At 40.3% G+C, this 17172-nt stretch overlaps 1 protein-coding gene across 2 annotated transcripts in view; it reads left to right on the top strand.

Annotated features, from left to right (window-relative positions):
- The window catches only part of npdc1b (neural proliferation, differentiation and control, 1b), a 30820-nt gene extending 16507 nt beyond the window's left edge, over positions 1 to 14313 (top strand). The window contains exons 5-9 of one of the 2 annotated variants that reach the window (XM_039802866.1): positions 174 to 240; positions 1037 to 1115; positions 3605 to 3684; positions 3958 to 4051; positions 11654 to 14313. In XM_039802866.1, the coding sequence (XP_039658800.1) occupies positions 174 to 240; positions 1037 to 1115; positions 3605 to 3684; positions 3958 to 4051; positions 11654 to 11719 (386 nt within the window). In that variant the 3' untranslated portion in view covers positions 11720 to 14313. Of the gene's footprint in view, positions 1 to 173; positions 241 to 1036; positions 1116 to 3604; positions 3685 to 3951; positions 4052 to 11653 lie in introns of both variants that reach the window. The other variant, XM_039802865.1, reaches the window with a different exon arrangement.
- Positions 14314 to 17172: the final 2859 nt, after the last annotated feature.

The following is a 17172-nucleotide window of genomic DNA, read 5'->3' as shown; positions in this document are numbered from 1 at the left end:
CTTGATTCCTGCAGGCCATAACCGACACAAAGACACTTTTCAGCAGCTCTTCTTTGAGCTCTACATTCTGCTTCAAACACGGAGCTTTGAGTCAGAGATCATGTCTTCCTCTGATGCCAACAGATCTACATGGCGTGCTCTCCTTCTTACTGTGTGTTTGTATTTCTTCTCAGTCATGAGCAGTGTCTTCATTGTGGCAGGTTCGCTGGCTTTGGTCATAGCAGCGGCCTGTTGGGTCAGGTAAGATATGTATTCCTCCCTTTCTACACTACTGCATGCAACTCTCTTTTAGGAGTCTCCCTTTTAGGATTTGACAATATAGATTTTGATTTGATAGATTTAGTTTTCCATTCAGTATTATGACTTGAGGCATTGAGATTATAAAATACATGTTGAATATTGATAGAAACAATGGGCATCTGCAATTTAGGGCTGAAACTGACAATGTTTTCATTACTGATTAATCTGCCAATTTCTTTCTTGATTAAATCGATTGCTTGGTTTATAAAATGTCAGAAACATACCTGTTATAAGTTCCTAGATCCCAAGGAGATGTCTTCAAGTTGCTTGTTTTGTCTGTACAAAGACATTCTGTGTACTATCATAGAAGACTAAGGAAACTAGTCAATATTCATATTTGAGCCGCTGGAACCAAAACATTCTTGGCATTTTTGCTTAAAAAGAAAAAAATCAATTATCAAATTGAATATCCTGTCAATAAACAAATTAATTTAGCCTCCAATTGTTTGTGCTCTACTTCAATCAAAAATAAATTCTGTATACTGTGTTGTTGTTGTTATCAGCTATCAAAAACTTGCATTGGTCAGCATTTAGTCCTTTACCATTTAGTTTTATATCATAATTGAAGTGCTGCTCCACTAACTTGGTATTGCAGATTCATAATGTTGTAAAACCTAGACAGCAGTGCATGCCAATCAGTTCAAAATGTAAAAATATCAGCAATTAAGTACTGTATACCTCTTCATTTCTGATTCACCATCTGCAAGTGGGTCACTTTTTAAAAACGTGTTTACAGATTGCAGAAAGGTGTGCGTTTAACTCAGAAAATGGACTACCCTGCATATAGACTGATGAGAGCCCAAGCCTTTAATTTGGTGAGTAGAACATTTCTGTAATCTGTTTACTTGTTGTGTGTCAGTGTAGTTTTTCTAAACACTGATATCTTTATGTGTACCTATGCAGAAAACTACCACTACTACCATTTGTTTAAGTTAAACAATGGATCAACAAGCAGTCGCATGCACTGGCCAACCCACAGAGACTTATCACCCCACTGCAGTTCCCTGCAGTTCTCCACTTTATGTTGTGTTTTAGCCTCTTACGTTTCATTGTTTTTGGTTTTACGGACCAGCAGCAGCAGGCGGTGGTTTTCAGCAAATATGAAATGCTCTGGAAACCCATTGTACACTACCTGCTCAGCACCAAACAGCAGACTGATACAGTTAGAGACTATCTGGTGAACATAGTGGAGCATTAGGCAGTAAAGAGGCAAAGTTGTTTTCTCAGCAAACAGCAATGATCAGGGTCATAGCAGATTACGAGCATTTGGATGCTTGTTTCTTATATAACTGACGAGAAGGAAAACTTAATTTTCTTTAAAATAATCCATCATGGTCATAACTATATGCTGATGCTCTGTTGAGTTATGTAAATCTTTTAGAAACATTTGATGTAGCTAATCACCTTTGTTTCACATGACTACATTTGTAGCTATTTTGATAAAAATGTATTGGCTTTTATAATTATAACAATTGATGTATCAAAATGTATTTTAATAACTTAAGATCAGTGGAGCCTGTGGATGATCCTGACTAAGTTTTGGGACGATTGGCCACTGGAACAAAGATGCAGATGACTTGACAGATTAAAATGGTGAAAGAATTTTGACTCTAGTCCAAGCCGTTTTCAAGATAGTTGCGAAAACAATGAGTGGTTAATGAGTGTCATTTCCTTTGCTGAGGAGTGGGTGGAATTTGCAAACCACCTGCCATTTTTTTGTGTTACAGTTGTGTCTTACAGTTTTTGCTACACAAACACTTTTGACAGAAAAATTGAATGAATGAAATTCACACAGTAGTGAATATAATAGCCTTGCGCCGTAGGGCTGGGTATCGTCAATGATTTTCCGAATTGATTTGATTCCAATTCACAAGGTCCCGAATAGATTTTTTTTCCCCAATTTAATTTTCAATTCCATATCAATTAGGTTAGGAACATTTCAGTTACAATACCAATTTATCTATAAATTTGAAGGCAATTCTACAATTGTACAAGGTTCCCTATAACCTGCTGCATTCATAAAAGTATCAATGTTCACATTAAGAACTGACCCCAAAGCAGTTACATACTGTTTATTTAACATGAACACACAATAAAGTGCATCTCTACAGACTCTACACTCAGTGAGTATTGAGTGACATTTTCATTCAGATATCTTGAGGTGGCAGAGGGACCCCTTTGAAAATAGCTATGCCAGTTTTTGCCCTCACCAAAATGTAGCCTAACTTTGGAGGGAACCCCCTTCCCGACAAGCTAGCATGACATAGTTGGTACCAATGGATTCCTTAGATTCCATCGAAAAGAAAGATTGATTATTGGATTTTATGAATCAATTTTGATTGAAAAACCCAGCCCTAGAAGAAAGAATGAGAAGAAAAACAATAGGGCTCCAGCGTGCATCGCTGCTTGGACCCCTAACTAATGTTGCTCTATGTCTGCTGAATCTGTAACTAAGCACCTTTTTTTGACACTTTCACCATGTTGTGTTTACAGCTTTTTCCACTGGCCCAGTGGCAAAAAAAACATAATAAATAATTGTTTATATCGTATACTACTAGTTTACACATATTCTCTATTAGGCAAACAACTTATTATGAGAAAAATGAATATATAAGTTTTGATTTTGACTATTTTTGTTAAGCTAAATCAAATTTCAATACTTATTATGATGGTGTGGCGGTGGCTCAGGTGGTAGAGCTGTCGCCTATCAATTGGAAGGTTGGTGGTTCGATCCCTGGCCCTGCATCCCATGTCGAGGTGTCCGTGAGCAAGACACTGAACCTTGAATTGCTCACGATGCTGTGCCATTGATGTGTGAACGGTGAATGGTTTCTGTACTATTTTAAGGTGCTTTGAGTAGTTAAGACTAGAAAAGCGCTGTATAAATACAGTCCACATTAGTGGCACTGCTTTTATAATATTACTCAGTAATACATCCCTACCCAAAGCATTTTGATGTTGAGTGTATTCTTATTTTGTATAATGGTTTACCAAAAATACAGTGCCAAAATCAAAGTTGAACTGTTGTTAACTGTTGTCTGCTACAAAATAACCTAAATCTATGTGTTGTCAGTTCTTGAGAGGTCTTTTAATACAGAGGCCATATCATAACATGTTCATTTTATACTTTTTTGTGTTAATGTTGGACGCCTCCTTAACAATGTGATCCTTTAAATGGTTTCAGAACTTGAACATGTGTAGAAAGGACACATGCTCTGAAGTCAATTAAACTGAACAGTTTAACTGGATGTGGATGAATACTACTGAGTTTCTAATGTCCCCTCTGCCCCTTGGTATGTTCCAGCCTGGGGACAAGAAGCTGGCCCACAGTGCCCAGATGTACCACTACCAGCACCAGAAGCAGCAGATGCTCTCCCTGGAGAAGTGAGTCACCCCCCTGAGCCCAGACGCGCTCATCTCTCCTGGGCATGTGTGTCTCCTGTCTCTTGTCCCTCCCTGCCCTCTCTGCCTCATCAAATCTGTGTTATCCTCTGAATATTTGTGTGTGTGTGTGTGTGTGTGTGTGTGTGTGTGTGTGTGTGTGTGTGTGTGTGTGTGTGTGTGTGTGTGTGTGTGTGTGTGTGTGTGTGTGTGTGTGTGTGTGTGTGTGTGTGTGTGTGTGTGTGTGTGTGTGTGTGTGTGTGTGTGTAGACAAAGGGATGATCCAAAAGTTCCTGACTCAGGAGCATCGACCGATGAGGAGAACGAGGACGGAGATTTCACAGTGTATGAGTGTCCTGGATTGGCACCTGTGAGTAAACGCTTCGTTATTACAGTGTCTCAACTTTTATGATAAGTTATACTGTGTCTATCATCAGGTCAGCATAATTAAATGCTGTCAGTAGGAAGCCCTTAACCAGAAATCAGAAATAAAATAAAATGCCAAATAACTAAATATTATATTGTATCTTAAGCCATGATATAAATTAAATGTAAAGCTGCACTGATCAATCATTTTTTTAATTAACAATGGCTCAAATGGCCATGTGTAATGTGAAATATGTCTCTCATAATCACAAACACACAATTACTCCCTCAGTTCTAGGGAGCATTTTAGCTTTTTGTAGCTCGTTTTTATTTTCTAGCTCACAATCAAGCTCTTAACAACCTTGTTTCAAGCAGCAGCAGGCAAGTGTGAAGAGGCTCAGTTGCTTAGCACCAAACAGCAGACAACGTAAGTAATGTTAAAGAAGTAGATATTTTTCTCAGGAGTTGATGGAGACCACTAGAGCTAAAAGGAGAGTGAATATTAGACTTACATCCATCAGGTGGACACAAACATGACTCCTAATGAATGCTAATATTGCTCTGTTTCTGCGTACAGTATAAATGTAGGTGATATACAGTGCCTTGCGAAAGTATTCGGCCCCCTTGAACTTTTCGACCTTTTGCCACATTTCAGGCCTCAAACATAAAGATATAAAACTGTAATTTTTTGTGAAGAATCAACAACAAGTGGGTCCCAATTATGAAGTGGAACGAAATTCATTGGCTATTTCAAACTTTTTTAACAAATAAAAAACTGAAAAAGGTTGCGCGGAAAATTTATTCAGCCCCTTTACTTTCAGTGCAGCAAACTCTCTCCAAAGTTCAGTGAGGATCTCTGAATGATCCAATGTTGACCTAAATGACTAATGATGATAAATAGAATCCAGCTGTGTGTAATCAAGTCTCCGTATAAATGCACCTGCTCTGTGATAGTCTCAGAGGTCCGTGTAAAGCGCAGAGAGCATCATGAAGAACAAGGAACACACCAGGCAGGTCCGAGATACTGTTGTGGAGAAGTTTAAAGCCGGATTTGGATACAAAAAGATTTCCCAAGCTTTAAACATCCCAAGGAGCACTGTGCAAGCGATAATATTTGAAATGGAAGGAGTATCAGACCACTACAAATCTACGAAGACCCGGCCGTCCCTCTAAACTTTCAGCTCATACAATGAGAAGACTGATCAGAGATGCAGCCAAGAGGCCCATGATCACTCTGGATGAACTGCAGAGATCTACAGCTGAGGTGGGAGACTCTGTCCATAGGACAACAATCAGTCGTATACTGCACAAATCTGGCCTTTATGGAAGAGTGGCAAGAAGAAAGCCATTTCTTAAAGATATCCATAAAAAGTGTCGTTTAAAGTTTGCCAAAAGCCACCTGGGAGACACACCAAACATGTGGAAGAAGGTGCTGTGGTCAGATGAAACCAAAATCGAACTTTTTGGCAACAATGCAAAACGTTATGTTTGGCGTAAAAGCAACACAGCTCATCACCCTGAACACACCATCCCCACTGTCAAACATGGTGGTGGCAGCATCATGGTTTGGGCCTGCTTTTCTTCAGCAGGGACAGGGAAGATGGTTAAAATTGATGGGAAGATGGATGGAGCCAAATACAGGACCATTCTGGAAGAAAACCTGATGGAGTCTGCAAAAGACCTGAGACTGGGACGGAGATTTGTCTTCCAACAAGACAATGATCCAAAACATAAAGCAAAATTTACAATGGAATGGTTCACAAATAAACATATCGAGGTGTTAGAATGGCCAAGTCAAAGTCCAGACCTGAATCCAATCGAGAATCTGTGGAAAGAACTGAAAACTGCAGTTCACAAACTCTCTCCATCCAACCTCACTGAGCTCGAGCTGTTTTGCAAGGAGGAATGGGCAAAAATGTCAGTCTCTCGATGTGCAAAACTGATAGAGACATACCCCAAGCGACTTACAGCTGTAATCGCAGCAAAAGGTGGCGCTACAAAGTATTAACTTAAGGGGGCTGAATAATTTTGCACGCCCAATATTTCAGTTTTTTATTTGTTTAAAAGGTTTGAAATATCCAATAAATTTCGTTCCACTTCATGATTGTGTCCCACTTGTTGTTGATTCTTCACAAAAAATTACAGTTTTATATCTTTATGTTTGAGGCCTGAAATGTGGCAAAAGGTCGAAAAGTTCAAGGGGGCCGAATACTTTCGCAAGGCACTGTATGTAAGTTAGAATAGAATAGTCTTTTATTGTCATTGTACATGTACAACAAAATTGGATACAGTCCTATCAGTGCGAAACATCAGCAAAAGTGAAAAACGGGTGAATAAATAAATGTAAAAGAACCTCTAAAAGTCACTATAAAAATATATAAAAAGAAAGTAAAGACACAGACATACCATACATATGAGGCATTCACTGCAGGATTCATTCGTAATACTCAAGTAGCGCAGTTATGGCTTTTGGATAAAAACTGTTTCTGAGTCTGTCTCCGTGTTTTCATTGTCCTGAAACGTCTTCCCGAGGGCACTAGTTCAAAGCGAGAGTGCCTGGGGTGAGATGTATCTGTTAGTATGCCCTTGGCTTTTTTGAGGCAGCGGGAACTATAAAGATCTTCCAGGGAGGGGAGAAGGCAGCCAATGATCTTCTGGGCAGTGGTGATGACCATCTGGAGCGCTTTCCTCTCAGGCATACCACACACAGATGCAAGATGTTGTGTTTTCTGCTTGTTCTGCTACCCCCAAGTGGCCAGAATTAAAGGATTTGTTACTGTAGTTGTGTTTCCTTCAAACACTAGGCGGGGTTGTTACTGAATGGCAATAGCTGTGGACAGTGTTCGAACTATACTTTTTATTTTTTATGGGGGTGCACTTGCGATTTCCAATGACTTACAAAGATACATAACAGCTACAAGTGTATGCACTATACAGGATTTACCCTATTATACTTTATCATCAGGAATAGATAGGTCAAACAGCCACCCACAAATAGTCTATAAACAAAGAATCAGGCTGTCTTTGAGATTTCACATTACTCAGGCTACTGAAGAATACCATAATTCCTCCGTTCAATAAGCGACGCACCCCAAGCTTCCATCCTTAACAAACAGCCATGTATACGGGCTCTTCTAGTCTCTTCACTGCTGGCTGTTCCAATTTAACGGGATAGAGGAGTAAGAGGGGTTAGGAGGGTGACCGGCCTCTGACGACCTGTTACCACCTCCATCTTCGGCCAGAGAGGACATTATTTCTTCAGCTTCTTCTTGCGTTGTCATCCCGGCGGGAGGTGTGCTAACAGGGCTTGCAGCAGGTGAATCGGTCGTGCTAGTAACGTCATCGCTATACAATTTCTTATTAAAAACCTAAATGAATTAAACCGCCTTGTTTTCTTTTTGCAATGGCTATATGATGCTGGAAATGGAATGGGGAAAAAAACAGTTCTAATGTGTAACGAACTAAACTAAACCACACTGCTTGGTGGAAATGATGAGATATAATTCATGTTATTAGTTACACCTGTGCTTTTCATGCTATGATAAGTCAAAGGGCCCTATTTAAACGATCAATAGCAAATGGTCTAAAGTGCATGGTGAAAGTGCATTTAGGGAATGTCCAACTCCACATTTGCTAGTTAAACGGCGCATAATCTGAGCACAAAGTAAGGTGTTGTATTTCATCTCTTAATTATTGGTGTGTTTCGGGCACAACGTGAATTTAACCAATTATAGTGTCATTCCCTTTAAAAGCCAAGTGCGCCAAATCCTCTGTCCCATCAACAACTCCAGCAAATGCACTTATAACCTATCTATCTGAGGAGGAGTGCCGCAGTACACCCCTGTGTGTTTAACAAGCATGATGCGTGGATCGTCTCTGACGATATCCGAATCTGCTTGTATGCTTAAATCATCCATCCACCACCCACCCGAATGAATTATTATGAATTATTTTCACTCCCCCTCTACTATTGCCTGTAGGCTAATGCTTTTTAAATGATGTATTAAATTATGAGTTTTTTCTTTAACGATTTACTTGAACGGTAGAATATGTAATTGGTATCGGCTTTCTGTTTATAAATACTCAAAGTTGGCCCCTCCTCCAAGCTAGAGAGTGAATGAAGAGAGGGAGCGCCGAACATATCAGTAAATCAGATGAATAAAAGGCTCTTTTCTCATTGTCTCGCACCAGTTATCTTCTATAAGCACAAATAAACACACACCTCCACAGGAAGGTGCTGCACTAACAGATTTTGTGTGAATGCCGAACTTCATCCTGTCTGTTTCTGTGTGTCTATGTCAGTTAGACTTGTGCGTCGGTACTCCGTATGAGACGCGAGGGGCAAACGCGGCGGCTGATACCACGGCGGTAAATTCCGTTTTCAACTTAAATATTCATCAGTTACTTTTCGAAATCCACATGAACAACGCTTCACATCGGCATAACTATGTCACGTTTAAGGCTTGTTCACCTGTTACCCCTGTTATTTCCTAACAAGCAATGTAGTGTTTAAAAGGCGTTTACACACATCAAACCCTTACATCACTTCCAGCAAACAGCATCACCGATCTGTTTTAACCGCATATTCTCTGGTCTAGCTCAGCTAAATACACCGAATTCGTCAGCACTGTGGAGATAGACTACTGGTAGGCTAACGTTACCAACGTTATTTTCACTTCAACTTCACTTCAACTGACTTTAGCAGCTTATATAACACACTCAAAAGGGCGGCTGTGGCTAAGTGGTAGAGAGGTCGCCTGCCAATCGGAAGGTTGGTGGTTCAATCCCTGGCCCTGCAGTTCCATGCCGAAGTGTCCTTGGGCAAGACATTGAACCCTGAGTGCTCCATCGGAGTGTAAATGTGTGTGAATGTTTACCTGATGAGCAGGTGGCACCTTGTATGGCAGCCTTGGCCACAGTGTATGAATGGTAAGTGGTTCCTGTACTATGTTAAAGGGGTGATAGAATGCACCCCTGTCATAGTTGAATAACGACAGTTCGGTGGGTAAATAGGACATACATAGAAGCTCAAAGTCCCACTGACACCCCTTTACTATGAAAATCTCATATTTTGAAACTGCCGCTGAAAACGGGCGAATCCCAACAAAGCTGAGTTGCTTACGCAAGCATCTCAAAATCCGGAACCTTAAGAGAACAGTCACGCCTCAACATTTACATAGGCTACACAATTGACCTGAGATCAGGTAGTCTTTTGAATCTAGCTAGGTCACGCAGATCTCTGCTATTCCATTACAAAATTCACTTCTGAAACTTTTTTATGCGAGAAATCAACCATATAAAGCTCAAATATGGGCCGCTTTACGAAAAAGGATGGCTAATTGCAAATTTTCTCTGACTGTGTGTCGGAGTTTAGTGCCGGTGTTGGTGCTGCCTGGGTTGCTACATCACTGCCCTGGCCGCAGTGTCAGCGAGCTTGTTACGCCCACAATCTGACTGCAGGCTGTACTACGCTAACTAAAATTTAGGAGTGTAGGGCCATGTAAACGGGAATAGCAACGCTGCTGGTCAACGCCTGCGTTAAAATATAAAATCAAATCGACACACGGGCTTTAAAGACTTGGGGAAGATGTTATAAAGTGGCGGAAATTCAAACTGTAAATATAATTTAGTTATGGCGACAGTGTAGCTAGCTAGCTGCGCGGTATTTCCCCATTGTAATGAATGGGACATATTGCAAGCAGCTGCTCGCCCTACAAAGACTCCTCACGTTCATAAAAATGCCTTAAAATCAAAGTGGCGTGACGAAATTCAAACCGTAAATATATTATAGTTATGCCGGCAGCTGGCCGCGGAGCCCCGTAGTGCAGTATCCACAAAGGGTGACTTTGCCCTGGGTATGGAGCCCAGCAGGCTGCCGCTTTCTCGTCAGACTGTGTGGAGCTCCTAAAGTCCGACACGTCTTACCAAATTTGCAATTAGCCATCAAATTTTGTAAAAGCGGCCCATATTTCAGCTTTATATAGTTGATTTCACAGCTTAAAAAGTCTCAGAAGTGAATTTGGTAATGAAACATTGCAGTGTCTGGAATATGAGATTCTGTCGCTTCTCTAATGTATGTGTATTGGGGATTCGCTCAACCAATCAGCGCGCGTCTCTGATATTTGCGTATGGCAAGTCGCTCAACCAATCAGCGCGCAGCTCATCTAAATATTCATGACCATAACATATTTGGAAGAAAAGCTCTTGTTACAAATAGGGCCAAAACACAGGGATGCATAAGGGCCAATAAAATATCAACCAGGCCATTTTCAGCCCAACCAATGTTACATACCCCATTAGGAGACCATAAGGAACAGTGTGAAATACCCTATATAATCATTCTATCACCCCTTTAAAGCGCTTTGAGTAGTCGTTAAGACTAGAAAAGCGCTATATAAAAACAGTCCATTTACTCAACTGTCCTGCTGTGACAGACAAACCACAGACTGTTGTCTCATTCAGTAGCTTGCAGCAGTGCATCACTACAGTTCATGGCAGTGCGCAGCTGCAGAATGAATATAGGGAAAACACAATTGGTATTTAGCTTTATTTTTGGCATTAAAAAATAAATTCTGGCCTGACCGGGGTTACCGTCAATAGGGGAAACACTATACCTTTTTAATGATTAGAGATGCTGCCTTCAGTAATGTAATCTGCTATGTTATCTGCTATGTTCACATTTTAGAGAACGTAATTTATATTTATTATCATCCGCTATTAATCGGAATGTTAATTTTTATGACCCAACCTGTCCAATCTGTGGATCAACCGCAGGGCTGCAATCTGCCCATCACTGATCTTACTATCTGAAAATGCAACCTGTAAATAGCAGAAAAATACTGTGCCATTGACTTTAGACCAGGTTTTTGTTGGTTGCACAATCGCTTTCTTCTGCCTCAAGATAGGAATGCGCCAACAATGTGCATGACCACACCTCATTTTAGGACTAACACACCCATGGGCGCAAGTACATTACACTACTTACACACGGTGGTCTGGAACTACCAATAACAGTTGCGCTGCACTGTGCACTGCGCTGTGCGCTGCTTTGCGACGGAAATAAGATGGAGCCTAAAAAGTCTGCTCTGAAAGAAAAAGTTCCAAAGCTGGGGCTGAAAGGTGATAAAATATCAAATGTTTTCAGCTTCAAAGACATTTACACCTTGAAAATATGACCAGCTCCAACACAGAATCAGTTACACTACCTCAATCCAATATGCTCTACTTTTTTATTCCATTTTTAAGATCAGGAAGATCCAAATAGGTACAGAAGGACATTACATTACATACATTCAATTGTAAAAACATTAAAACAAATATAAACATACAACGTTTTACACATGATCTGATCCCAAACCCAACTGTAAAACATGTCAATAACATGATTAAATACTAATAATAAATACTGATGCTGGATGACACATTACTCAATATACTGTAAATGTGTGCATTCTTTCATAATAATAGTAATATTTTCATTAAGTACATATTTTTTATACTATACTCCATAGATCCACAAAATCTAATTCCTATTTAAAAAAAAATGTATTTCTGATAATGAACTATGTTACCCAGAATGTGTTCCTCTCTCTTTGTCCATCTTTAGACTGGGGAAATGGAGGTGAAGAACCCACTGTTTGATGACTCCACCCTTCAAAGGTTCCACAAGTAAACCTGGACATTGAGATGCTTCCCATTGCAGCATTTGTGTGTACAAATAGTTGAATTTACTCACATACACACACTCCACATACACTGCTCTGCTCAGTCCAGCCCTTGAAATGGACAGGATGGAGAGTGTGAGGTACATAGAGGAGAAAGACGATGATGAATGAGGCGCTCATGGACATTTAAAGGACGTCACAGCGCTATTTCTTTTGTTGTTGACGCAGGACTGAATCTGGGACCAATGACTCCAATTCTACAGCCACATTCTGTTCTTTCATCACTCTGCTTTCCTAGTTGTGTTCAAAAAATTACAATCCGCCAATATCAAAGAACTCAGAATAACTTCCGACAGGTAGCAGACATGCATATTGAATATAATATCCTGTGTTAATAGAAGCAGAATCCAGCCACTGAGCTACGACTTTACGACTACAGTTTTTCTATCAGGTTATTGATTGATAGACCTTCATCAATATCCATGTTTATTAATCAGTACTTTTGAATTCATTGAGTTCTTACTGCAGGCTTTGGTTTTATTTAAGCATTTTTTTAAATGTGATTTTAATATTTCATGAACACACCGTGATCTTTATCAGTATGTTATGTCAGTCATTGTGTTCTCAGTCCAGTTCCTCTATGCATGAATTGATGACAGTGTGTTCTGAAACCTGAGAGTCAATTTGCATTTACAGTTCTTACAAGTTTCTTGTGCAAACTTGCTATATTTAACATATAACTTGAATGATTTCAAAGTAATTTGAAACCTTTTTACCTAGAACTCTGAAACAGAGCAGGTCCATCCTGTATACATGGTATCTCACTAACATGGCTTGTCCCCATGGTTATTGTGATCTGTAAATAGCTGCTAACCTGTACAGGAAAGAGATCTTACCTCACATGGCTCACACATGTTCCGCTAGATTCCGGAGCGCTGTGTCAAATCTTGAACTGATGTTTGTTTCCTTATCGTTGACTAGATTTACAGGGTTCCTACTCATGTGGAAAGGACAGGACATGTCTCAGAAAGAAGTGATGTCCAGGTTTTGAAAACATATTTGACCCATTATTGTGCATTATAGGTTTTTAACTGAAATGTAATAGTTTTGTTGATTAAGGGGAAAGCAGAGCTTATATTATATATCACTATAACATAGCTCCCAAATGTTTATTAGAAGTGAACAGGCAACGTTTAAATCCTACCAAGTCTTCACCAGGCAAAACATGAAAAAAGGGGCAAGGTTCATGTAGGTGTAAAACAGATTGCATAATGTCAAGTACAGCCAATCATGCAAAATGCTTTAGATTATTACCTTCAATATGACAAGACACATTGTCATAAAACAAATCAGTATCATAGAAATCAAAATAAACTGAAACGCTGACAATATTTAAATATATTTGAAACCATTTCAAAGAGAGGAGACACAGCATAATATTACAACGTAAGCCAAGATTAAATTATAGAAAATAATTGTAAAGGGAGTAAAAAGTCCATTACATTCACCAGCCAGCAGGTGATTAGTTGACTAGAAGCTGGGAGAAACAGCCTGGCTTTGTCAAAATTTCAAAAATATCCCTGCTAACATAATATATAATCCAGTATGCGGCAATAAGAAATGCACCAATCTAACTTAATCTTTCCAAATACTAATTTGTTGGTCTGTCGTAACTAAATGAACATAACTAATAGTAGAAACGCTGAATATTATACTGATGGTATGCACTGTTAGCCATATAAAGGATTGGATTGGTGTATCCTGAATGAATATTCTCTGCTTTTACCTTTTACTGAAGCAGCTATCCTCATCTGACCTAAATGCTAGGACTAGACTTGCACAACTACCTTTCTGTATCTTGTTGATGGTCACATTGCCCCACTGCATAGATCATACACAGTACAATAAACAACCAAGATGATTCCTTACCTTTAGTGACCGGTGTTTGACTAGGTGCAGTAACCCTAGATGAAACTGTGGCCTCTTGCTGCTGCCTCTAAGGAAAGCTGTTCTTTGCGGCCCCTCTTCAGCCTGCTCCCACTGTCTCAGCCTCTTTTAGTTCTCCCACAGTGGAGTAGCATATTAAACTGAATTTTACCTGCATACATACACCTACAATATGTCAAAAAAAAGAAATATATATATATTTATATATCTACAGCAGATATAATAAGTATTAACAAAGGATACTTCAACTGTTGTAAAGACTGTTTTAATCAAACCTACTTATGTTGTGGAACAAAATGAAGGACTATTTATGGTTGGAGGGATGAAGGATTACTCAAAATGATACAATTCTCATATTGTTTGCCTTTTCTAAATGTTACATAGCTCTGCTGTCCCTTCAGGACTGCAGAGAGCTAAACCAAAACAATGCGCTTGTTGTCTTGTTTTGGTAATTGTCTCTCTAATGACAAATGGGTCGTGTGAAGGAATTCTCGAACAAGTAACTACTTAAGCTAGCTATCTTTGATACAGACTGTTTTCAGACTCTATATAATGGGTTCTAAACACTAGAGAACTTCTTTACCACCATGTTTAGCATGCATGTGGATATACCAGAGCTGAAATGAAATAAATATTTATATAATCTGAAGGTAAACATGGTTTGTTTGTTTTTCCTTTTTCAGAAAATAACCACTAATCACAATTTTAAAATGTCTTGTACTTTTCTGTCATATTTAAAGGATTCATTCACCCACACTTTTTGGATTAACATACTGAAAACAGGGACTATGTAATCTAGAAGGCGCAGACCTGTCCAGCTGCCTCCATGTCATCTTTGTGAACAATGTATGCTAATTTATGCAATTTTAGGTATTTTTACAATGTTGCATTTTTTTGGATATGATGATAACAACCATGAGACACTGAGGAAAGGAAAATCAACTCACCACTGTGTGAACTCTCCTGCTGATTGTGCTAACTTGCCATTTGAGATTTTTAAATGTAAATATCAAAGAAAACACCAAGGAAAATATGTGAAAAGTAGCAAATATTATTATTCAATTATTTGTGTTGGTTTCTTCAGAACAAACAAGAAACACAAACAATCATCCTACAACATCCACCGTTCCCTCCCTGGAGACTGGCGAGCATAGACAGACAAAAAAAAGAGACAAAAAAGTACCACCATGTAAATATAAATATACAGAGGCATAATCAATAATGGTACTATGGATAAAAAAAATATATATAAATAAAGGCAGTGTTAGATATCCATATTAGAATAGGCAAAGACAGGCATTTAGTAGTCTATATCCACAATGTTCAACTTCCGGGCTTGCCGTCGGATGCGTGTCTTTTCGCGGATGTCCGTTTCCTGCCACTTTCTTTATGTTGGAATTTTAAACTCTGGTTGATTTATGAGGACTATGGTTGACTGTTCTTCAGATCTCTGCAGGGTAAATCCGGACAGCTAGCTAGACTATCTGTCCAGTCAGATTTTTCTCTCACACGACTAAAACAACTTCCACCAAAACAAGTTCCTCCCGAGGCTATTTTGCAGCGGCGCCTTGCCGAGCTTAGCGCCGCCCAAAACGATTGTCATTGGTTTAAAGAAATGCCAATAAACCAGAGCACGTTTTTCTCCCATCCCCGAATGCTGTGTGGATTAACCAGACCCTCCTCCGCAGCGCTGTGGAGGAAGGTCTGGCAATGCGTGACTAGGCATTAAGTGACATTGTGTAAATTATAGACAGTGTTATAATAGGAATGGTTGCCACACTTTATGGAATTAATTAATTGATCCCTTCGAGGTATACCTGAGCTTTTCCGGTTTCAAGTGAGCCATGACGTCATTGACCCAGCGACTGTGGATGGGGGGTTACACAGAATGTAGTCTCCTTTGCCAGACCTTCCTCCACAGTGCTGTGAAGGAGGGTCTGGCGAGTCCACACAGCAATACGGAAGGGGAGAAAAACGTGCTCTGGTTTATTGCCATTTATTAGCGGCTCCGCTAAGCGGCGAGTGGAGCCGCGGAGCCGTTGCAAAATAGCCTCGGGAAGGAACTTGTTTTGGTGGAACTTTTGTACATTCAAAGGTTGTTTTAGTCGTGCAACAGAAAACTCAGATTGGACAGATAGTCTAGCTAGCTGTCTGGATTTAACCTGCAGAGATCTGAGGAGCAGTTAACCATAGTCCTTATAAATTGACCGGAGTTTAAAGTTACAACACAAAGAAAGCGGAAGGTAAGAACGCTCAACCCAATGACACACAATGTCCCTGTTAGCTTGATGCTAGTCACGCATTGCCAGACATTGCTAGATGCTGCTATGTTGACGGTTAATAAAGCACGTGCTCTCGCGGAGCTCTGTACCCGGCTGAATGTCACTACAACAGTCGCTCAAAAGACCACGACCTCACGGTCGTCTGTATCCAGGGCACAGTCACTGTCTGTCGGCTACGCCCGCTGAACAGAAGCGGGGAAACTATTTCGGCAGGGGGGAGATTGTCAATACTAGGGTGACCAAACGTCCTCTTTTGCCCGGACATGTCCACTTTTTACCTACTGTCCGGGGCGTCCGGGGTTATAAATTCATGAAAATGTCCGGTTTTCACTGTTTTTCATGGGCCTATTAAGCGTGTACTTAAATTGACTGACGCTTTGCACAGTGTACTACGGTACTTTGTTGTGTGACGTAATTCCCGAGCGGTTGCTTTGTGGGCGGCTCTGCGACGCGCACATACACAGGGACCAGAGCAGACAGCGGAGCAGCATTGCACACAAAATGCTGCAGCGATTCCTGCTAATGTTTTCCCACCGTGGTCAGAAAACACAGAGGAGACACTTTGTTTCTCTCACTATGACTCTAGAGTCGTACTCGCTCGCCACCACTCTCTCCCTTAATTCTTCCTCGCTCTATCACCCACTCCCCACACACACAGACATGCCGGCTCGACACCAGAGGTTAAATTGGGCCGGTCCACAACACAGGTCCACAACACACCCTGCCGGAGCTCAGCTCCGTCTCCTTCAGCATCAAACATTTTGCCGGGGTTTCAGCCCCGAATGTTTTGAGTGTAGCCCCGAATGCATTTTGAAAAGTTGACTGACAAATATGAAACAGGACATCGTTTAGTTTCCACTCTCGCTGTAAAAAGCTGTGCAGCTTCAGGTTTATGGATGCGCTCTGCTGTCGACGTGCTGCGGCAGATGTTTCGCGTTTGAGCTCCGTGCATTTCTTCCATACATTTCGGGTTTCCACCTCCGATGTAGAGCAGCGTACAGCCACTTCCCTAAACGTCTCAAACGGGGCTCTGTGTCTGTCAGACGGTCTGAGATCTACCGTATCAGCAGAGCAATCATGTAATGCACAGCAGACTACGGTGCAGGTAGATTATTTTCTGAAATATAGTGACTTTATTCTCGTAATAGCTCGTAATTATAAACTTTATTTTTTTCACAAAATATCACAACTCCTCCAAATCTCAGAGAACACAGATGGGATGAGTTATATTT

This window comes from Perca fluviatilis, chromosome 6 (assembly GCF_010015445.1).
Source record: "Perca fluviatilis chromosome 6, GENO_Pfluv_1.0, whole genome shotgun sequence".
Taxonomy (NCBI): domain Eukaryota; kingdom Metazoa; phylum Chordata; class Actinopteri; order Perciformes; family Percidae; genus Perca; species Perca fluviatilis.
The sequence above is the reverse complement of the archived record's forward strand: the minus strand, read 5'-3'. Positions and strand labels throughout refer to the sequence as shown.